At 40.2% G+C, this 24592-nt stretch overlaps 1 protein-coding gene across 2 annotated transcripts in view; it reads left to right on the forward strand.

Moving 5' to 3' along the window:
* ARK2N (arkadia (RNF111) N-terminal like PKA signaling regulator 2N) overlaps positions 1-22645 on the forward strand; it is an 85495-nt gene extending 62850 nt beyond the window's left edge. For both annotated transcript variants that reach the window (XM_047827914.1, XM_047827915.1), the window contains 2 exons: positions 9858-9984; positions 18401-22645. In XM_047827914.1, coding sequence (XP_047683870.1) covers positions 9858-9984; positions 18401-18590 — 317 coding nt within the window. In that variant the 3' untranslated portion in view covers positions 18591-22645. The remainder of the gene's footprint in view (positions 1-9857; positions 9985-18400) is intronic.
* The last annotated feature ends 1947 nt before the right edge of the window (positions 22646-24592 follow it).

Consider the following 24592-nt stretch of genomic DNA (forward strand, 5'->3'; position numbering starts at 1 on the left):
ATTCTTGTGGTTTTAGTTTAAGATAAATGTTCTGATGGTTAATCTGAGTTATCCTACTGTCCCTCCCAACAAAATAAAAACCCAGTCACTGAACTGACTATTCAGGGGTTAATCAGTAGCAGCATCTCAGATGATGTCCGCAGCCCCACTCTGTTTAGGATCCTTAAGCAATTATGTGATGTTCCAGTATGCAAAAGAGTTTTTACTCTTTAGTTTTAGTTTTAACCAAGAAAAAGAATTGAAATTAAGAAAGCCACTGGTCAACAGAAGATCTCAACTTTCCATTTCAACTCTTGCCATGTGTTTACTTTTCTCTTGGTTGGTGCTGGAATCGCATAATGTTGTAGGTGGCAGCTTGCTGCCAGCAAGCATCTTGTTTTGAAGCAGCAGCCACTCACATACTGTGTGAACTCCAATAAATGACAGTTGTTTCCCTGTCTGTGGAACTGGAATAAAACTAGTATACACCCCGAAAGATTATTGTTTGTACTTAGTACAGAATATAGCACACAGGCCTTCAGGAATGCTAGCGGGCATTATGCTAATATATTCATGCTGAAGTAGGCTGAGTAAGGAAGCAGGTGACTAATGGACCTAATCTGTGAATTTCTAATTTACTGTCCTCCCCTGGAATGAGTTGCTCTGGCTACAGGAATGTCCGATACTTGACCTGGGTGTCAAAATTACCCAGGGTGCTGATAAAAATTCAGAATCCTAGATTTCTCCCTGAAGATTCTGTAAGTAGATCTGGTATGGGGTCTGAAAAACCTGTTTTTGGTAATCACCTCCAGGTAACTCTTGCATTGGACATGTTTAGGAAACTATCAGTAGATCTGAAAATGGCTTAATTTTTATATATTGCTAGTAATAGCTCACTGTGAACGTAAATGCAGATGAAGCTAAGACCAGCAGAAGTCTGAAGTACTCTTGGTGTAGAAAGCTTGTAATTGTGATAAACTGAATTAGAGTGTTCCCCCGGCCCCCAAGGAAATTAAAACTAATACAGAAATGATAGTTTTTTTCCCATCGGCCTTTTTGTCAAGAAGGTAGGTTATTGAACATGTTCCCATCCCTGAAATACAGATGATAATCTTGATTTGTCCATAACACTAGTTGTAGTGCAGAGAAACAAATCTTGTTTCCTGTTCTTAGTGTAGGGCTTTTTATATTTAGGCTAGATTGGCCATGTTTCTCTTATTAGCACTTTAAAGTCAATGTAGCAGTCTTGTGAAGGAGATAAATTTGTTCAGGTTCCACTTATTTTTACCTGTTTTGTATGGACTATATATGATTTTAGATTTCTGACCCTCTCTTCCCCAACTTTAAAAAAAAATTTTTTTCATTTTATTATTTTAGAGAGAAAGTGAGGGTACATGAGTGAGGGGAGGGACAGAAGGAGGGAGAGAGAGAATCCTAAGCAGGCTCCACGCTCAGCACTTCACGTGGGGCTTGATCCCACAACCTTGGGATCATGACTTGAGCCGAAGTCAAGAATCAGATGCTCAACCAACTGAGCCACCCAGGCCCCCTTCTTCCCCTACTTTTTAAAGCTTTCTTAAAACATTCTTACTGAAAAAACTAAATACGAGGTAATAATTTACTACTTGGTTTAAAACTAAGTGAATAGTGACTTGAGATATTAACCTTTTTTATACTTAATAGGCTGTTGTCATCTGGTATGTAATAATTTCCTTTAATGTGCTGCAAATCAGTTCAGGACTAGTTCTTCCTCAGTAGATTTGTGATTTAAAAAATAACTACATTGGGGTGCCTCGGTGGCTCAGTTGGTTGAGAGTCTGAATCTTGATTTCGGCTCAGGTCATGATCCCACAGTCATGGGATCAGGCTCCGTGCTGAGTGTGGAGCCTGCTTAAGATATTCCCTCTCCCTTCTCCCCCCTTCTCCCTTCTCTCTTCTCTCTTTTCCCTTCTCCCTTCTCCTCCCTTCTCCTCCCTTCTCCTCCCTTCTCCTCCCTTCTCCTCCCTTCTCCTCCCTTCTCCTCCCTTCTCCTCCCTTCTCCCTCCTCCCTCCCCCCCACCCTCCCCACTTATGTGTGCACACTTTCTCTAAAAAATAAAAAGTAAAATGATTTGTCCTTAAGAAAAAAGTAGCTACATTATTTCTTTGAAGACAAAAAGAAAAAAAATGTTTGCATTGATGATTTAGTTACTTTTTTATGCTGTTTCTTTCTGACTTGTGTGTTGAAAAGGTCTGTAGTGGGAGGACGAAAATTTAGAATTTTCTTAGAGAGTACGTGAAGTTATCTTTCCAAAGAGCCACACAGGCAAAGAGCTGCATAGAGAGGGCCTCCTGCCCCAATAAAATATAAGTCCTGTGATTTACTTTCAGTTTAATATATGGTAATTGTGGTATTTACACTTTCTCTACAGGGCTTATTCTTATCCTGAAACAGGAAAGATTAATTGCCATTGACAGTTTGAGAACTCCATAGCATCTTTGAGACTCACTTTTGTGTATGCTTTGGCCATTGCTCTGTCATTGGATTCCTATGAGGTCACGAGTTGGAGGGATGACAGTGGAGGATGGCCCAGGGGCCAGAGAACTAAGCCCTGCACAGGAGCTCCCAGAGGAATGTATGGCATTCTGAAGAGTGTTACGCTGAGAGAAAAGGACTAATAGTCCTGGGTCTGAAATAGATAGAAGAGGGGATGTATTCCTGGCCGTTGGAGAAAGCCTTGGTGTCTCTTGTAGAGCATGGCATCCCATAGACTTGGTGGGGTCTCAGCTGACTTGTTATCTGAATGGCACATTTTATCTAATGGCTCTGACAGGAAATGTGGCACAACTCTCACACCATTAGTCTAGAGTTAATATTCACCAAGAAATTTGTATTTAGTCCCTATCACTTTCCTCAGTATCCCTTACTTATTTTTTTTGATACTGATTTAAAAAAAATATTTTTCTTGTTTATTATTGAAAAACAGAGACAGAGCATGAGCAGGAGAGGGGCAGAGAGAAGGGGAGACACAGAATCTGAAGCAGGCTTCAGGCTCTGAGCATCAGCACAGAGCCTGATGCGGGGCTCGAACTCACAAACCGCGAGATCCTGACCTGAGCGGAAGCCGGATGCTTAATCAACTGAGCCACCCAGGAGCTCCTATTTGATACCGATTTTTAGACTAAGCAGTAAAGATACTGGTTATCAGAGAACCTGATATTAAGTGATCAATTTTAGAACATCGCACAAGTTCTGTAAATACCAGCAAGGTTGGATTACAATTTTTATGGCCCAAATTGCACCACCAGAATGATTTGAATTGCTCTAATGTGAAGTCAGTATGTAAATTACTAGTTTCTAGATCCATAATGAATGAATAAAGTTAGAAGAATTTTAAATATTGGTGACAGTTACCTTGTTTTTCTTAAGATATTGTAATAAAATTGTGAGCAAAAGTAGCATAGTAATTTTCATTTCTTCCCCTTTCTTTAAAAAAGAGTGATGATATTTCTAGATCTGAAATGAGGTTCTGTAGGTGATATGGTTATAATAATGAGGGACCTAATCAGTGAAGACCGGTTATTTAGAAATATTGATGACTGGGGCAGAACATTTCACAAGTTGGAATCATAAATTAGAATTGCGGGCTACCCTCAGATTAAAAAAAATTTAGGGGCGCCTGGGTGGCGCAGTCGGTTAAGCGTCCGACTTCAGCCAGGTCACGATCTCGCGGTCCGTGAGTTCGAGCCCCGCGTCAGGCTCTGGGCTGATGGCTCAGAGCCTGGAGCCTGTTTCCGATTCTGTGTCTCCCTCTCTCTCTGCCCCTCCCCCGTTCATGCTCTGTCTCTCTCTGCCCCCCCCCCAAAAAAAAAAAATTTAAAAAGAACTATGGAGATAGAACTGGGCACAGAGGCACTAAGAACTAATTCTGTCGTATTCTTGTCGTGTTTTCTTAATTACTGTTGAAAAGATTTGGGTAATCAAATATAACTATATTTTAGTTACAATTATAGTAATAACTATAGTTATAGAAACCATGACTCCCACAACCTGCTTTTTTAGTTTGGTTTAATTCAGTTATCTTGTTTATTTTGGGGATGGTAAGGGCTGAGCCCTTTGCTGTGAGTCTACCACAGGGAGGTTTGTTTTGTGTGTTTTTTTAAAGTTTGTTTATTTTTGAGAGAGAGAGAGAGAGACAGAGTACAAGCGGGAGAGGGGCAGGGAGAGAGAGAGAGAGAGAGATGCAGAATCCCAAGCAGGATCCAGGCTCTGAGCTGTCAGCACAGAGCGTCATGCAGGGCTCAAACCCACAAACTGCAAGATCATGGCCTCAGCCGAAGTTGGACGCTTATCCAACTGAGCCACCCAGGTGCCCCTACTACAGGGAGTTTTAAGTGCCTCTTGGGGCTCAGCTGCTTAGAGAGTAGGCATGGAGAATTTTAGGGTGGTTGTCCACATAAATAATAAGCACTCATATAAGAATAAGGAATCATGATAGCGGGACATAAAATAGAGACTAAGTGAGGTGCCAGTAATGTTTCATGGATGAGTGAAACCGTCGTGGAGTTGGTATGTGGCAGTCAAGGGAAGTGCCCTGGGAGATAGGGGCTGCTGGTGTTGGTACATGAGGATGGACAACAGGATTTGTCAGTGATTCTGGTCCTGAAAGTCAGGTGTAGGAGCAACTACCTAGCAGCAGTCAGGCTAGGTGGCATTTTCAGGAGTTCAGTTTCCACAGGGGAGGTGAAAGGAAAAGCTCAGTGCAGTTTTCCATGGAGCTGACATTCCAGAGGGCAGTGGAAAGGTTGTAGGAAGGTAAGTAGTGGGTGGCTGGATGGAGCGAGGGAGAGTAGCAGCCGAGTAGAGGACCAGACTGTAGAGCAATGGATGGGTCCCAGAGGCTTGTGTTTGTGGGTAGCCAAGAGGGTTGAATTACGGTGTTTACTTCCCCTAACCTCTGGTTTTCCTCCTATTCTTGCTCTTGCTTTCTCCTTTTCCACCGGGGCCTCTTCTGTCCTCTCATGCTGTTACTTCCTTTGCACTGCTCTTCTGCCTCACTGACCTGCCACCCGGTCCTTTGCCAGCCCCCTGCTGGCTTCACTTCTTACCCACTCTAGCATGTTTAAGCTCACCTCTCCTTCGCCAGCTCCCCAGCTTTCCTGGTGTACCCAGCTGGCAAAGTCAGATCCCCGTACGTACACTTGGAGCCTGTGTCACGCTGCTTAGGACACGCTGCTTAGGAGCCTGTGTCACGTAGCTGGGAGAAAATCACATAGCTGCAGAGCTGAGGGTTGAGTTTAACTTCCTAATCTGCAGCCTGCTCTCAGTGCTGCCCAGCAGATCCTGTCTTTCCTTAGGCAGTGTTCTTTCTTCATAGTGTTCCTTCACTTTTCTGAACCCCCACCCTGCTACCCTACCCATACCTGTGCTCTGCACATGGCCTTCCCGCATTCTTCACAGATGCAGATTGCCTCAGCCTTCTGCCATCACATCTGTTTGTTCTCTGCCTTTCCCCCCCAAATTTGGCCAGATCTTTCCCATCTTTTAAGATTATTCATACACATGCATTCCCCTCCCTCAAACGCATTTTTTTCTTTCTCAGTACTATCCTGTTGCCTTATCTTTCATAGCATAACTGTTTAAATGTGTCTGCTCTTCCTGACTTTGCATTATCATTCAGCTTGCCTTGCCACATTGGCTTTATACCTATCGCTCCTGAGGCTCTTCTTGCCAAGGTATATGTGTAGTCATCTCACTACTGATTCTAGTGGACTCTACTTAGTCCCTCTTCTCACTGAACCTCTCTGTTGGGCATTGATAAGCACTTCTTCCTAGAAATGATCATTCCTGGCTGTCCTGGCTTCACATCTTAAGGTTTTCTTACTACCTCTCACTTAACCTGGTGAGCTGCCCTTCATGCGCCCACCCTTAATTATTGGTGTCCGTCAGCATTCTGCTCTAGGCCCTCTTCGTTCCTCTTGTTAACTTTTACCTTCCCAGCTGTTGCTGAGGACTCTTTATTTCTCCCTCGACCTCTGACATGAGTTTTTAGAACAGTACCTCCAGCTGCCCCGTGGACATCTCAGACGCATGTCCTTATCACGTCCTAAGCAGCCATCCTCAGCTGTTCATTGGTGCACCAAAGGGCACTGTTACTCTATCTGGTTACCTAAATCAGAAACCTAGCCATCATTTTTTACTTTGAATTGCCCACCATTACTAACTGTCTGTGTATACACGCACACAGACTGTTCCCCATTTTGTTTCTTTTCTAGTTCAGCCATAGTCCTTTCTCATCCAGGATAGCAGTCTAACTGGTTTTCTTGCCTCTAATATTCCCTGCTTTGATATTAGTTCCATTTCTACACGCCAAAAAGCAATTTTTAAAAATGGAAAATCAGATCATGTCAGTGCTTAAATTCGTCAGTGGTTTCCTACTTCGCAAGGTCAAGTTCCAGACTTCTTACTATGATCTGAACTCTGTTGACTTTGCCAGCCTTGTTTCCCATTACTGCTTTTGCTATATTACCCCACATCTCACTGAACTTTTATACCCTAAAGGGCAACAGTGTTCCGTATTGCTACTTCCTCTCATTTGTGCCTACTGTTTCCTGAGAGCTTTGTGTCTTTGATTATTCTTAAGTCTGGGAAATTTCCCTTTTCTATGTCTTTTTTATTTTTTTGAAAATGTTTGTTTAGGGGCGCCTGGGTGGCTCAGTCGGTTAAGCATCCGACTTCGGCTCAGGTCACAATCTCACGGTCCGTGGGTTTGAGCCCCGCGTCGGGCTCTGTGCTGACAGCTCAGAGCCTGGAGCCTGTTTGCAATTCTGTGTCTCCCTCTCTCTCTCTGCTCCTCCCCCCGTTCATGCTCTGTCTCTCTCTGTGTCAAAAATAAATAAACATTAAAAAAAAAAAAGCATTGAAAATGTTTGTACGAGAGAGGGTGGGAGGGTGAGTGGGGGCAGGGCAGAGAGAGAGAGGGAAAGAGAATCCCAAGAAGGCTTCACACTGTTAGTGCAGAGCCTCACACTGTTAGTGCAGAGCCTAATGCTGGACTCAAACCCATGAACCATGAGATCATGATCTGAGCTGAAATCAAGAGTCAGACCCTTAATTGACTGAGCCACACAGGTACTCCCTCCCTTTTCCATATCTTTAAATTGCTCTCTGACTGAGCAATTTTCTTTTTTTTTCTTTTTCTTTTTTAAACTTTTTAAAAAAGTTTATTTATTTTGATAGTGAAAGTGAGCAGGGGAGAGGCAGAGAAAGAGGGAGAGAGAGAATCCTAAGCAGGCTGTGCACTGTCAGCATGGAGCCCGATGCGGGGTGCAAACTCACAAACTGTGAGATTATGACCTGAGCCAAAATCAAGAGATGGACACTTAACAGACTGAGCCATCCCCTTTTACTTTGAGAGAGAGAGAGAGAACGAGCTGCAGAGGGAGAGAATCTCAGGCTCCATGCTCGGTGCAGAGTCTAAAGCGGGGTTCGATCCCACGACCCTGAGATCATGACCTGAGCTGAAATCAAGAGTTGGACATTGAACCAACTGAGCCCCTCAGACCCCCCAGCAATTTTCAAGCCATAGTATAATGTACTGCTTTTTCGAATCCCCAAGTATATCGTGAGCTCGTTGAGTTGAGCATAGGCACTGCACCTCCTGTCTTTGATCTCTATAGTATTCTTAGCACCTAGTGCATAGCATGTCATAAATAAGTATTTATTGTAGGAACAAATAGAAGAAGCAAATTGTTATAGTTGCACAAAGCAAGGCTGCTGAAAAGATTGAACGTGGACAAGTTGAAGGTTTGAAAAAAGAGACTATCAATTTGTATTCTTTCCTAGAAGTGTAATAGGAATAGTGTATATGATGATAGTTCTAACTTCAACATTGAACTAGAAATTAGACAAAAGACTTGGCCACAAACAAGGTATTGGCATCAGAGCAAGAATCTGAGTTTACCAAATCAAGATTTAACCATACTTCATTTAAGCAACCAACCCAGATTTAACAAAACTGGGCTTTATCTGGTGAATGCCACCTTTCATTTGCTTGTGACGTTCAAAGATACTTACCCACTGCCAGTGTGTAGAATCCTATTTAGGCTATTCGTTAATACAGAAAGTTTAACAAGCTCTTGCAAACTGTAATATCTCAATTACCTGTTGTATCTGGAAGCCATTTTAAGCTTTTTAGTCTTTTTTCTCATCAGTGTCATGTTCAGTTGAAGAAAAAAGTAAAAGTAATATTAAAGAATTGTAAAAAAGACCCACAGTCCAAGTCAAGCTTGATTGCTTTTTACAACTTTTACCCAGCACCAAAATATTTTTAAAGTGTTGTACGTGACACTTTCTGTGTTATGCATATGTTTCCCCAAGTTTCTACATAGACTGTAGTCACTATCTTTGGACCTCATAACATTTTGCTTATTTAAAGTTTTTTCCCTTGGACTAAATTAAATTCTCAGAGATGGGATTACAAGGTCAGAGGGTATAGAAATTGTAAGACTTTTGCTTTGTGACTGTGTATCATTTTCCAAGAGGGTTATACTAAAATTTCGCAGGAGTATGGAAGTACAAGGTTTCTCAGTGACCTTGAAACATTGGTATGAATGATGTGAAGGTGATGGAGGAAGAAGGGAGAGTTGTATGTGTAAAATCTTACTGATACGTGCTTCGTTTATATGAAGTGTCACCAAGGATTTTTTTTTTTAAATACGGAGGAACAGTATTGTATCAGATGATAATATATTTAAATAAAAACACCCTTTAAAGAGTAATTGAAAATTTGTGCCTGTTGCAACTTGGTTTATTTCATGTTGACTCCTAGATATTCTATTTCATAAAGGTCAGAACATTTAAGAGCTGGATACATAAGCTGAACTATTTTAACTCTTGTTAGAATTGTTTATATGGCTGTGTACTTTGATGTTATGCTCTTAGTCTTTGTTGAGAGAGAGTTCTGTGAAGCTCATGTTTTCTGTGAGTTGGGAGAATGTTATATTCTACCGTGTAATAGATGCTTTGTGAAGCCCCTTGTGGAAAAGTTCTTATATGTCCCACTGCCACAAATTGTCATGCTTTTTCAGAATATGTGGTTTCTTTCTAATAAGAGCTGTCAGCAACGTACAGGTTATGTTTTAGTTGTTCAGAACAAAAATTGTGATCTGCCTCTAGCCTTTTCTTTTAGATGTGGTTTGGGGTCAGATTTTGTCAATTCTACATTCCTTTTGAGAAAAACTGTTAAAGTTGTTTAAAAGAAGTTTGTTAAAACTTTCATAAAGCATCCCAGTGTAAATATGATATTAATGAGTACCTCTGTTATTTATTCTATTTATGCCTTTGAGCTTTTCTGCTTTAGAATTTTGTTCTGTTAAAATTTACCCTGGGGTGGGGAGGGTGGTGGTGGTGGTGGTGGTGGTGGTGCCTGGTTGGCTCAGTCAGAAGAGTTGTGATTCCTGATATCAGGGTCATGAGTTCAAGCCCCACAATGGTTGTGGAGCCTACTTAAAAATAAATAAGTAAGTAAATAAATAAATAAATAAATAAATAATAAAATTTACCAGTAAGCAGTAGAGAACCTTATTGCCCTCTAGGTGGTGACAAACCTGTTATACAGGTCATTTAAAAGGAGACTAGAGTTGAATGCAAAAAGCATTACGGAATAAAATATACTAGAGTATTATCATAGTTTATATATACCTATTTACTAAAGTACTTAGTTTTTTTTCCTCCTAATGAATAGAGAATGAGAGACTTGACAGTTTCACTCTGCCAAGCTCTCATGTGGCAGTTCTGTTTCTGTGATTAACCTGGATGGGAAATCTGTCAATGAGTGTTTCATGCTGCTTGTAAGAAGTCAGACTGTAGTGCTTATTTTGCCCCCCTTCTCTCTCAGGTCATTTGGATCCAGGATTCCTAGCAAGTGACAAGACTTCGGCTGGCAATGTACCACTCAATGAAGAAATTAATATTGCCTCTTCAGATAGTGAAGTGGAGATTGTGGGAGTTCAGGAACATGCAAGGTAGGACATTCAGTGGAGCATTCTGATATTTTAAATGTGAATTTGATTTTAACCATAAAGTGAGAAGAAAGTGGTAGTCCTCACGGCATGGCTGGCATGAATGGTGGGAGCTACCTTGTAGCTTCCTGTGGCTTAGAAAATGCTTTTTGATTAGACATGATAATGAGCTTGAGAATGTGTTGCATCTTCTATCAAGAACATCTCAACCATATATGCATGTGAAATAGAACTGATGTTTTCCTCATATTTTTAGCAAATGTCTAGATACCTTGACAGATTTTTCTCTTATGGCATAGTGTCATCCTACCTTTCCCCCTGTCATTCATATTTTCTCGCCTTTCACTTTATCTTGAAATGTGTTGGGAGCAAACAATTGGGAAATATACATCTGACATCATACCTGTATTGCTTGTTTCCTAAAGCACCTCTTCTTGTCGTTCATTAAAACCTGCGAGTTACTTTGGTCTGTTCCTAACATAGTATATTTCTAGTGATGTTCATGTGACTCAGGCAGTCCTATTTTTAGGATTAAAAGCCACAAGACATCAAATTTGTCTAGAGTTATGAAAATAACTTTTGAAGTTTGTCATTCTTTAAGATAGGAGTGAGCAAACTATAGCCCACTGGTCTGCTGCCTGTTTTTATATGGACCTTGTGCTAAGACTAGTTTACTTTTCAATTAAAAAAAAAATTTTTTTTTTTTTTTAGTATTTAATATTTTGAGAGAGAGACAGAGTGTGAGCAGGGGAGGGGCAGAAAGAGGGAGACACAGAATCCGAAGCAGGCTCCAGGCTCTGAGCTGTCAGCACAGAGCTGGACGCATGGCTCGAACTCCCAGACTGCAAGATCATGACCTGAGCTGGAGTCAGATGCTTAACCCACTGAGCCACCCAGGCGCCCCTAGTTTACATTGTGAAATGGTTGAGGGGGGACAGGATCAAAAGAAGAATGATGTTTTATGACTTGTGGAAGTTTTATGAAATTCACATAAATACAGTATATTTATCCATAAATAAAATTTTATTGGGATGGAGCCATGCTTGTTCATTTACGTATCGTTTGTGGCTGCTGTTGCATTCCAGTGGCAGAGTTGAGAAGAAGTTTCAACAGACACCTGATAGCCCTCAAAGCCTAAGGTAATTAACTGTCTAGCCCCATGTAGAAAAACATTTGCTGATTCTTGCTTTAGATAGTGTGCCTTAGAATTGGTTATAGTCCTCTCAGAGGTATTCCTGAGGAACATTTAACACACACACACACACACACACACACACTTATATAGAAAACAAAAATTTAGACTCCAGAAAATCTGTGTTCTATATAGCAAACAACTTTTCTTCTATGCTGCAAGAGTTAAGTTGTGATTTCTTTCCTGATTTCCCCAAGTAGATACATATATCTACACAATATCTACATTACCTGGCTCTTAGATCTGATTTTACTCTTTGGTTAGAAAGGAAAACATTCACCAGCATTTCTTCTGTTGTTTATGTAGAAAGTGAACTTAGCAGGAGAGAGTGCAGGCAAAATACACATGCGTACAAATCGAAGGTACCTTTGTCTTAGAACTGATTCTACTTTCTGAGAGCATTTTTCAGGTCATACCTGTTGGGACTTTAAGGTTGTAGAATTATGTCATAGTTTAACATGTCTTCTCCCCAAAAGCGGCCAGTTCACTTTATCAGACCTAACCACTTCCATCTTCTGTCCTGTGTTTATGCCAGAAGTATTCCTGCATAGCTGCTTCCTTTTGTCTTTCCTGTGTTTAATGATTATTTCCCCTTTTCTGGTGGGAAAGAATTTTCGTTCTTCTGTCTTTCCTTAATCTCATTCTTTTTCCTTTTTTTTTTCTGCCTTAATCAAATACTTTTTCCTGTTCTCTCTTTTTTTTAATCTGTTCCTTTCATGTTGACTTACCTCTTTAGATGAAAGACTATAGACTTTCTGGTTTTTTCCTTTACTTTAGCATGTGTTTGCCATTATTTATTTCACCATTGTTCCTTGCAATAAAGAAGACATGAGTATCCTTTTATTCCCTACTGTAAACCTTACCTTGCCTATTAACAGATTGATACAGGTAAATTATCTTCAGTTTGCACATTATCCATTCACCAATTTTGTCTTGAGTTACATTTCAAATTTTAATTCACTGTTAGTCATGTGTTCCTACTGAAGTAGCAAAGAGTGGGTAATAACCTGTGTTGCTTATTACTTAATCTCTTTCTCTCTCGAAACATGTTACTTGGTTCAGTTCTCTATTATATCAAGTCTCCCTTCTTTACTGTTTACTTGTGCCTACAAATGTTACAGAGTGAGCCACCCTTCTTCTTGGCTTCTTTGTTCAACTTTTCTTCCATCATGAACTCCTTAGCTTCTTTTTTTCTACCAATATTTTTGGTATCCGGAGTTAAAATTATCATTATATTTCTCTTAAAACTCAGAAATTTAAATTTTAAGTTCCTACCCACTCCCAACACACACACACACACACACACACACACACACACACACACACACACACACACTTTGTCTACTACACCCTTCTCCATACTTATTAGGTCTTTTATCCAGATTGTCACTTTACTCTATAGATATGTTTGTTCCACTCTTGAACTAAGTCAAGTGGCTGACTACATTTTAAATAACATACAGTACATAACATTACTTTCAAGGACTTTTTCCTTACAGGCTCTGAAGCATAAAGATGTATTCTGATACTTTGGTTTGAATCCTGTGGAAATACAGTCTTAGAGGTGACAAATGTATTATGAAATCTCAGTGGTGGTTAATGCTGCCCATACAATAGAATGTTGGCGTTGAGAAGTTTTGTTAGAGTACTTTGAGCTGACGCTTGTGTCATTCTGAGAGGGTCTTTTATTTTGGTCTTTGGGTTGAGGACTGAATAGAGTCTTACTGGCTCTTTTGTGTCTTTCTGAACATTTTCTAGCACTTTCTTTAGAGGAAGCATGATAATCTTCCAAATAATTGAGATTAAAAGCTGAGGAGCAGGTGGGGGGAGAAGTTTTCTTGTTGGTTGCTTCAGAGTTACTCTTTTGGCTGCCTGTATCTCATCTGGAATTTATTTCTTTTACAGGTCTAGGGTTGCAGTTATGAAGTATTGATGGGCTTCTGGCAGGGTTATCGCTTGGAAAAAGGTTTTAGGTTTTGATCCACATCTTTTTGTTCTAATTTGATTTGCATGCATAGATGTTTTGTTTGGATTTAGTTGTCCTGTTCTTATTTTTTCTTTTTGGTATTCTACCTTGTTGTGGGCTGAGAGTTTTTAAAAACTCAGAATTGGTTCTTGAGCTTTTCTCTTTGGGAATGCTCTGATTTGCATTGCATTGCCGTTTTTCCTTATTGGAAGAATTTTGTTTGACATTGCACTCAGTAATTTTAGTTACAGTGTGTCTTTTTTTTTTTTTTAAGTTTTTCTTTTCTTGCATGTTAATATCTTTACCTGTTCTTTTAATTTAGATTTGATATGTTCCTTTAGCTTCTGTGTTTTTTCTAATCATAGACTAGAAAGCATGCCTTCTGAACTAATGGTTTGAATGCATCTTTTATGGCTGCCTTGTATTGTTGTAATTAACTCGCTGTGTTACCTAAATGTTATCATTTCTAGGAGTTAATTTTTGGACAGTCCATTTTCACAAGATGTTCTTTGCAAATTATAGAGACTTTTACAGCACCTCTAGCTCCTCTGTGCCCACATAATTTTGCCAGAACTTTTAATTTATGGCCCTCATGCCGATACTTTTCTTTTTCCTTTTTCCTTTTCTTCTACCAGCTTCATTGGTAATTGCCCTAGGAAGATAAATGGATATAGCACAGATCTTTCTGTTATGGAACTGTTAGAACAGTTTCTTTGATACCTGTCCTCTGAGGCTTTTGGGAATAATCAGATCCTAACCTCACTCACTGTAGTCTTTGGTCCTGTGTTCATTTGTCTTAATGTTGGTTCATCCCACAACAGAAGAGTTGATGCTAGAAGCGTTTTGCATTTAAGACGGATTGCTTCCTAGAACTAATTGTAAACATTAACCCTAAAAAAGCAGGGGAGACAGACAGGCATTTTCTCTGAAGCCATGAAGATTCACTTCATCTTTAGCTAGGAAAAATAAGTAGGAATGTTATCTAAAAGGTCATGTTCAGGCTCTGTAAATGAGAGCAAAAATGATTAATATTTAATGTTGTTTTCGTAGGACAGTAAATGAACTGTATTAAAGCTGACCATGAGAGCCTGCCCTCTTTCTCTGTTTTTTCTTTTCCACTGTGAAGTCTCTCCTTTATTGGTTTCAGTATATGAAGAGCAGGAAATTATTCTATCAAAACTTACTGTTTATAAAGTAGGTTTTTTGGGGGGAAGTGAGTCCTAAGCATTTTCTTGAATATAGGACTCAAAATATGACTCTAGATTATGTTTTGTACCTATTGTCAATCATATGCAGATTAAATGCTTTGTGAAAACAAAGCCTGTATCTACACTAGAATTAGTTTGGATGAATTAAAAAAACAGCTGAGTATGGGACTCCTGCGTGGCTCAGTGGGTTAAGCATTCAACTTTTTATTTCTGCCTGGGTCATGATCTCACAGTTCATGGGGTTGAGCTCTGCATTGGGCTCTGCACTGATAGCATGGATCTTGCTTGGGTTTCTCTCTCCCTCCCCTTCTCTCTGCCCCTCTCCCGCTTGTTTGCTCACTGTCTCTCAAAATAAACAAACAAACTTAAAAACAGCTGAGTACGTTCCCACTCCATGTCTTTCATCATACAGGGAAAGGGTATGTGTTAATACCTGAAACTGTATATTTTATGTGCATAGATTAACAAAATTTTGAGTCTCTCACTTCTGTTTTTATAGGGCATTTCTGTAGGGCTTATAACAATTGTTCTGGTCCCTTTTCCTCCTGAAACCTTTCCCTATCTGGTATAAGTTGATCTATAATGTACACTGTCTTATAAAATAGTTGAAATGTTTCTCCAGCACTCTTTGTTTACCAGCACGAGTCCTTTTGTTGTGTATTTAAAAAGGGAATGTGTTAAAAGCCTTGTTCTGGCCTCATGCATCTCTTAGCTACCATTTTATTTAAGATGATTGAGGTCATTAAATCATAAAAAATTTTTTGAGTGTTTTATTGACTTTAACACACTTAGAAAAGTCATAAATGTACACTTTAGTTTTTATAAACTGCCCATACTCCGGTAACTAGCACTCTGATCAAGAAACAGAAGTCTCGGGGTACGTAGGTATTTCAGTCAGTTAAGCAGCTAACTCTTGATTTCTGCTCAGGTCATGATCTCACGGTTTGTGAGTTCGAGTCCCGCATGGGGCTCTGTGCTCAGGGCAGAGCGTGCTTGGGATCATCTGTCTCCCTCTCTCTGCCCCTCCTACCCCACTTCCCCACTTGTGCTTGCTGTCTGGCTTGCTTGCTCTCTCTCAAAACAAAACAACACAACAAAAACAAAAAACAGAAGTCCCTCTTGCACCATCTTCTTGTCAGAGCCTTCCCACCACTGCACCCCGTGACTTCTAAAAGGAGAGTTTTGCCTGTATTCTTAAAAATTTTAAACTCAATGATAACCTTAGAAGTCTTCTTAGAATACTTTCGTATTCCTGATAGATGTCCCAGCACTTGCTTGAAAGCGTAAAAGGAAGTTGTTTCCATTTGATAGTAGTTGTAATTGTTGCATAGTCGTGATCACCTAAAGCTTCCCTCTGTAAACTGATTGATGGTTGTTAGTCTGCTCTTGAGATCTCTGTACAAGATGGAGTAGCCACCTTCTTCCATGGCGATTCTCCCTTCTTTGGGAATTGACCTTCTAGTTACAGTTAAATAGGAGCCAGGAGAACTTTTGACTAAAGATGGAATCATCACATTCTCCAGAGAATCTAAAATTTTGAAATAAGAGAAACAGATTGAGAGGTTGGGGCTTGAGTCCAGTGAATGAGGCCTAGTTATCCCATCATTCTTAGGTTCTTTGAGGTCCTCAAGGGTCTTTCCAACAAATTCTGTTTTTTGCTTACAGTAGTCCAGTACTTAAAGTAGTTTCCAGTAACTGGAATCATTTGTAACATAACTACAGAAGTGATCCAATTTAGATAGTTGAAGTGCCTCATCTCCTTATTCTCCCTCTATCCATCATTCCTCAGTAGTAAATAGTGGCTCTACACCTCTCACTCTTGTATAGTATCAGTACCTTCTAGAATCTGCTTTGCTGTAATGACTCCCATGGGCTAAGCAGTGCTCCTTACAACCAGACACAGTACAGTACTTCAGCTGTAGTCTGAGGAAGGCATAGTTACTTAGTGGAAAATAAACTCCCTGCCGGAGACCTCGTTTTGTTTGGGTTCTGTGCTTACCTTGCTTCAGACCCTGGACAGTTGCCTTTTGGCCTTGGTTTTCTCTTCTGTAAAATGAGCAGATTGGCTCAGATCCCTTTTAAAGTCAATCCCTTGTATGATTACTTAGGGAGCAGTGTAGAGTAACAGTTGGGACTAAATACCTCTTTTATTTCAGAAGTATTTGTAGGAATTCTGCCAAAGATGACATCGATTCTCTCTGTAGTCATTCATTCCCTGAATTCTACTAAATTTTTAGCTACGATTACTTTAATTAGTACTTGTACAGATGAGCTTTTGAATTATTGAAGAACTTTATATTTTTAAGTCGTTAATCTGGGCCTATCTTTGCACTCTGCTGACTCTCACTGTGTTTTACCTTACCTAACTTAACATACACATTTGTGAAGTGACAGCGTGATGTTGTGAAAAGCATTGGACTCCACATCAGACCTGGCTTGAAGCTCCTTGGCCCACCACTTTCATGCAGTGTGACCCTGGGCAAATCATGTAACCGCTTTAACCCTCCGTTTTGCTTTCGATTGAGTATGGGTAGTAACTTCCACATCTACCTCATAGGTCTGTTGGGATTGTCCAATGAGGTGAGACTGCTTAAGAAACAGTATTCTAGTGCCATCAGTCATCAAAACTGTTTCTGTAAACATTGAATGGATTCCTTTGGCTGACATTCTTCCGTGATTACATGATCACTTCCATCTGAGTGTACTTAATGCGTTGGACAGATCTGGATTAGCCTTTGGACTTTATGTCTCCTATTTTAATGCTTTTCACTGGCTAATCTTTGAAAACATAGTAGCCTCTGGGCTAGTAGCTGCTTAGCCCATTCTCAACAAATGATGGGCCTCTGGTACAGTAACAAATCTACCTTCTGCCCCCTGCTCTGCTCTGGCCCTCAGGGATCTGTTTTTCGGCACCTCACTTGGTAAGGGAGTAGTTTTCAAGCTACCTTTGTAAGAACAGGACCTCTTTCCAGGAGCTTAGGGGTCCTTGGTCAGTTCTGTAGCTAAAATTTGTCCATTGTTACCCTAATGTTCTTTTGAACCTGGCAGTGCAGGTAGCAGTGTATCAAAGCTGGAATTCTCAAGTGACCCAGCATCACTTATTGTACACAGGTTGTTAAACAGCTGTTCAAGATCCACTGTAGTAGTTAATGTGACTAGAATCCTGCCAGCTGTCACTTCTTACATATATTACATAGGGATGTGATGGATGTGAGAACAAAAGTAGCAATGATAGCTTGAGTGCCTGCCTTCCTCTCATCTGAATCCAGTTACTCAGTGATTCATCCTGGAGGCTCAGTTTTATCATTTGACTGGAATGTGGAATTCATTATGTCAGTGTTTCGAAACCTTTTTCTTCCAGTGAACTTTTGGTGAGATTTATCACCAAGGCAGTTCTGTCCCTCTGATGAAGCACTTTTAAAGAACCTTAACTGAGTAGTTCAACCTTGCTACTTTCACTGAACTAAAGCACATAAGCACTTCAGATGAATGAGCCAAGTGTTCTGTTGTGACCTTCAGGATAAGGAAAATTGATCCTTTATGCATGACCTAGTACTTACAGACTTCTAGAAATCCAATCTGTAAAAGAGTATTACTATTACTGTCTTTGAAGGTATTCTTCCCAGTATGGCATAGGACTTATTTTAAAACAGCTTGTACTTACATTTCTTACCATGTCGTTTGGTTAGATTAAGATTGTTTGGGTATCCCAGTTTTGCTCTGGATTCGTATTCTGCCCTGTCCTGAAGACCCCAGAGGTTTAAATGTGTTCAGAGAAACATCATGTTACCTATGCATTGTCAGTAACAGATCTAGACATAACTCAGGAGTTTCTGACACTTTTAGACTAAACTTGACAAAAGGCAAGGAGGGAGACAAATAGGAAAAAGGGAAGGATATTGGTTGGAAGTTTCACAGACTCACATTTCACAGACTCATATAGGCTTATCTTTGTGAAGGTATCATTCAGTGCTAGTGAAGCCATATTGCCTTATATTTTTCCTACAGTGGGATTAACCGTGCTTATACTTTTATTCTTCGTCTCAATTGCAGGTGTGTTCATCCTCGAGGAGGTGTGATTCAGAGTGTTTCTTCGTGGAAGCATGGCTCGGGCACGCAGTATGTCAGCACCAGGCAAACACAGTCATGGACTGCTGTGACTCCCCAGCAGACTTGGGCTTCACCTGCGGAGGTTGTTGATCTTACCTTGGATGAGGATAGCAGACGTAAATACCTACTGTAATACAATGTCACTGTGTCTCCTCTGCACTGTTCCCTTCCTTTTCCTCCTCTTTGTGACATGGAAGTTCATTGTCATAGCTTCAGCCTCAGAAGCTGTTTGTGGCATTTGTATAATCCAAACTCATGGAAAATTGCCCCCCCTTCCTTTTTTTTTTTTTTTTTAATTAAAAGAAGTCACTTAGGAAAATAACTTAGCACAGAGAAAAGAATTTCTTCTTTCCCTCAGTAGGAATAGGAGAATGATGAATTTTATTAGACAACTTAGACAACTTCATTTTACTTGGTGACTTTCAATCTTAGGAAACTCTGCCTTCCTTTTAGAATAATATTTTAACTACCAGGTGAAATGGATTTCAGTTTTTGAATCTTGTATTTATTTTTCTGTGTAATAAAATTAATATCTAGCCTTGACCACTGTCAGCCCACCCATTGGCACTCCTACCTTAGGGCATTTGCACACATTTAGTCAGGTCCTTATTGGCACCTAGTAGGGCATGTGCATTTGAAAACCTGTCCTTAAAAATAGAAGACAGAAGTATTACTTTTCTTTTAGCTTGAGTCTTCTGCCTTCTTTCCTGACTTTGCTCCTGGCTGATTTCCCACAGCACAAATAATTGATATGCCCCTTTGTGTTTATAAATACTGCTAAGGTGACTTAGTTGGTCTCCTTGTTGCAATAATTCATAATTTTTTGGAAAATGTCTCCTTTTGGGGCAGAGGCATTTCAGTTAGATACCCATGAGGTTTTCTGGGCATGTAAGGAGAGCATTGAGAGATCAGTAAGAAAATCTTTGTCCCTCAGCTTTTTTTTTCCTGGTTTGTTTACATAACAGGAGAACACAGAAACCTATTACTTAAGTAGAATATGAAAAGTTGTCTTCGTCTCTAAGACTGTGGGCACTTACAAGTCTGAGAAGGCAGTGCCTTCTTTCATAGCTGGTCTCTCTGTAAAGGATGTACAACAACTGTTTTAAGTAACGCTTGAGCTGAAATAGACCTGATGCTATATTTGGGTATCTTTCTCCTCTACCATCTAAAAGTGGAAAAATCAAAATGAACCATAAGAAACCAGATGCAAAGCACATAAATGACACTGTAGGTTTTACAGTATCTAAATAAGCAAAGGGTGGTTAGGAGCTTCAGGGAATTCAGGAAATGCCAGTGTTGGAGTTTTGTGGCATTAGTTACTACCTTTTTTCCTATAACATGTTGTAGTTACTAGTGAATTCTTTTACAAGCAATACCTAGTTAGAACACTATGTACTGTGCACGGGGAGGAGTGAAGTACTATTGGCTTAGAAGACCTCATCTTTTTGTTTTTCCGTGGTTTTTGTTTGCTTTTTGTTGTTGTTGTTTCCATATTTACCATATAACATTGCTGTAGCCCTTGCCTCCCTCCCCAAATGCCTTGGTGGCTCTTCCTTATCTTAAGAGCATGAGAAATACCATTTTCAGTTGTCATTTAGTGGACATACTAAATGTACCAAGCGCCTGTTCTGCACATGGTACTGTGCAGGGTAGGTGTGGCATGGCCACCGAGACAAATGGGACACCCTTGCGAGTGCATGCGTCAGAGTCTGCCTGGCTCCACCTGCCTGGCCTTTTCTCCAGTTTTTCTATTTTTTTTCAATGTTTTTATTTATTTTTGGGACAGAGAGAGACAGAGCATGAATGGGGGAGGGGCAGAGAGAGAGGGAGACACAGCATCGGAAACAGGCTCCAGGCTCTGAGCCATCAGCCCAGAGCCTGACGCGGGGCTCGAACTCACAGACCGCAAGATCGTGACCTGGCTGAAGTCGGCCGCTTAACCGACTGCGCCACCCAGGCGCCCCTCTCCAGTTTTTCTATAAAGACTCATTTATCCCTTTACCCTTCTTCCTGCTGCTTTAGTTATTCCATATACCTCTTCCATGGGAGTGGGTATGAGCATGTGTTCTTTGGTCTTCTCTGGTAGCATCTCATTTGATCTGGCCTCTGTTCTTCATCAACTAGTATTTTTCTGCCAATCTAGTTTTAATCAGGCTTTTAAAAGATCATGAACCTCAAGTTTTAGCACCTCATATATCAGATCTCTCACATGGCCACAGTTCTAGACAAAAACCAAAGATCCAGAGGCCAGAGCTAAATAGGACCTTCTGCAGATTCACTACTGGTGTATCCTTGGACCTTCACATTTTACTTTAGGATTAATTTATTGAATTTTACTGTTACACATTGTTTTTGACTTGAATTAAAATGCTAGACAAAGCAGAAATGTACAATTTCTGGTCTGTGTTTTCCAGGAAAATCATTGGGACAAGAATAGAGTGGATTATATGACTTGAAGTTTTTGCAGCTTATTTTTTCCCCAGTATCAGGGCAGAGCCCCATTTTAAAGAATGTTTTCGCATTACCTATTCTTATGTTAATAGTGTGTTTTGTTTGATTCCACACAGCAGGTGATTTCCCATGACACACTTTCTTTAGCCCCCAGTAGTCATCTTCTAAAGAGAATTCTTCTGGTGTGCTATATGCACAGTGGATTGGGAGCAGAGCGCTGTGGCCTTGTGTTTTTACACCAGGTTGCACTTTTCCCACACCTGCCCCTGTTTCAGCATCCTGACTACCCGACTGGTTGCCAGAACAGCGATTTAGAAGTTAACATGCAAAAAGGGGAGAGGGAGGGATGGTAGAAACACTCAGCTTTTTTCCCCCTACAGGGTTGGGATTTTTCCACCTACTAACTGTAGAGAGACTGTTTGAGCTCTTCTTTCATTGCCAGATCCAGAAGAGTGAGGGTGTGGCTTCTGGCAAGGTGTTTTACTGATAGAATTCTGTGGGAAACAAGTCCAATGACATTTGAAATTTCTTTTAAAGGAATTGTTTTTTAACTAAAGTGTTGGCATTTGGTAGCATCAGTACTTCTTTATGCTCCACAGAACATTATTCAAAGTAGTGTCTCTGCTCAAGTGGTGCACTTGGGTCACGGCTTGGATTGTGGCACCAATTTAGTTAAGCTCCTCCCTCCCCTCCCCTCCAGTGTGAAACCACAGAGCAGTAACTAGCTCTCAGATCATCCTGGCTGCCCTAGAGCGTATACATCTACTCACCAGTAGTTGTCTTTCCATTCTGATGGAAGGGGCCAGACTGAGTGGACTCCAGGATTTATTACAGTTGAGCATTGCATAAATTCTGCTTTTATTATCATCAGTTGTGAATATGAACTGTCTGATTTTCTAACTTAGTCCATTGTTCACTGTTCCTTTTAGCAGAATAGCACCACCATAGGTAACTTCAAAATGAATTTGTTGCCTGCTTTTTATACTGTGTCACAAAGTTTTTGAAAGAGCTGGGGACACAATGTTGTCTTTTAGTTTAAACTTTTTTTTAAAATGCAACGAGCCCCCTAATCTCTGTTTTCCAGTATGTGTATGATGTGACTTCCATGTATATATAAAAATGATTGCGCCCTAACCAAACTTCCTCAGATTGTGCACTGTTTGTTTAAAATAATCACGTATTTTAGTCCATTGCTGTTGTATTTTTCATTTTATTTAAAACACTACATACTTCTTATTCTTTTAACAAATTTTAAAGGGTAGTGATCTTAAAAGAGAAATCACTGGATAACTAGGAAATATTTTTGTTGTTGTTTTGTTTTGTTTTGTTTTTTAAAGAGTACAAAGGTCATATGAAGCCTTTTGCTCCTCTTACCATGAAAATGAAATGTTAGCCATTGTATGGCTAGGAACCAATGCACTTGGTGGTTAACAGATCTGCTGTTGCTGGAGTGTGAGTGTGGACTTGATGCAGTGACGACAAATCATTGCTTAGAATTAATGTTTTAAAATGTGCAACTCTAGTTTTTAAAACAAAATTTGGTTCTTCTTTACATTCATTATTTAGTTTTTGTTTCCATTTAGTATTTAATGGTCTTTGGAGAAAAAATAATAATAAAACAGAGTGTTATATATATATTTTTTGGTGCAAGATAAGATTTTCTGTTTTTTGAAATAAGTCTGTAGCATAAAGGTTAAACTATTTTAAGACAAAATAAAATAGAGTGTATTTAAACAATCATAATTTCTGAGGATTTTTTTTCTATCTGCTTCAGTTAATTAGATGGTGCCTGGAGCAGCTCCTAAGTTAGCTTTTGGATGTGAAAGCGGATTATATTTTGTTAACAGATCTTACCGATGTGCCAACTTTTTCCAAGCAGTAGCTGTGCCCTACTCCCAAAATATTTTGCAAGTGATCGTTGGTGTTAGGTCTTGATAAAAGTAGCTTTGCTCTGGCTGTCCTGTAGCCCCTGCATCCCTTTCCAGCTAGGACCAGTGAGATTCTAAAGAGAGCAGAAAGCGTCCTAGTGCTAGGCACCTTTGCTCCTGGGAACTGAAAGTCAGCTGACAGTTAACTTCTCAGAGACCAGTGCACCAGGACAGGGCGCCGTGACTGTGTGTACTTGGCACGTGGTCGAACATTGAATCAAATGTATGGTGTTTCAAAAACAACCTAAAGAACTTTTCTTTTAATTTGATTCTACTTTCTGGTTTTATTATTTGGTTCTACAAATGAGAGGAACTTCCATATTAGCATCTCATGACTTTTGTAACTTATCTTCATGTAAAGGGGGATGGGGAGGTGGGGACAGTGAGGCCTGTATTTCCTAAAATACCACTTCTGGATCTCTTATTGTTCCTCAAGAATTTTTTTAGTTCTACTTGCACCGGAAAGGGGCCTGGTAACAATTAGAAAATACACTGTGAACAGTTGGGGAAATGTTTTCAGGTTTTTGGAATGGTTCTGTTGTACTACCTTGTATCTGAGACTTAGATGTAGTAGTGCCTGTGAGAAACTCTTCTTTTCTTGGACTCTAGAAGAAAATTGTTTATCTAGGCCCTTGCTTTTAACCTTTTTGCCCTTCGATGCTGCATTTGTAGAATGAGTAGGTAAAATAATTTGTGGCTAAGTACTTACTCTTATTCTGCCTTCCTCCTTTTGTTCTTGGCTAGCTTTTGGCCTTGCCTTGCCTTGCCTTATTGGTATGTTTTTCATGGTAGATGGCAGCTATTTATAACTTCACTCTGGAGAAAAATTCTAGATAAGTCTTTGATCAAATATATGCATATCTCTCTTCAGCTCCAATTTTGCAGCCGAAGTAAAGTGAATTTCTTCTAGGACTTGTCTTAACTATATTACTGATCTATGAAGGAGTGATCTTCCTGGATCATTGGTAGGTATGATTTTCTTGACTTCCTTGACTCCACGTTTGAGAGCACCGAGTCACAGAATCTGAGAAGTTCCTGGGCTACCGTGGAGCTTTGGCTGGGAGAATCCACTTGGAGCAGAAGGCGGCAATCGAAAATACTGGAAGGAACAGTTAGCTCAGACAAAGATGCAAGTGATGATTGTATGCATTATAGTGATGTGGAAAGAGCACCCATTTGCTGTTCAGTTCAGCACTGCTGTTGTGAAGAGCATTCACTGTTTCTTTGTTTCCGCCTAGCCTTGAGATCCCATTTGGTGTGGGGTGGGTGAGTGAAGGGTCAGAACGAGTGCCGGCTGTGGAGTCAAACCTCAGAAGGGGGATATGGCAGCAACAATCCATGTGATCTCATAGATCATGGCCCCTTGCTTGTAAATTGTATTGGTCCAGCTTCTTATTCTTTGGTGAAAGAAGCTATATGATACCCAGCTTTTTCTTTTGTGCTTTTGATAATTGACACCTCAGATTTCTGTTTCCTTTCCATGATGGCTCCCTCCTGAGAGCAGGAAGGTGTGGAGTATTGTTCACTGTTGAACCCTTACTCCTGTAATGGAGTCTGACGCAAGCAGGCAAGTCCGACGGTAGGACGGATCTTGGCATCTGCAGCACAAGGGCCATTCGACCAGAGGGTGTGGTGGCTAGTGTATGAAAAGCCTGAACCAGAGACTAGGAGACCCCAGAAAGGCCATCTGACCAAGGGGAGTTAACTTCCGCACCTATAAAATGAAGAATTTTTTAGATCTCTTTTCTGAGACTGA

This window comes from Prionailurus viverrinus, chromosome D3 (genome assembly GCF_022837055.1).
Source record: "Prionailurus viverrinus isolate Anna chromosome D3, UM_Priviv_1.0, whole genome shotgun sequence".
In the NCBI taxonomy this organism is placed as follows: domain Eukaryota; kingdom Metazoa; phylum Chordata; class Mammalia; order Carnivora; family Felidae; genus Prionailurus; species Prionailurus viverrinus.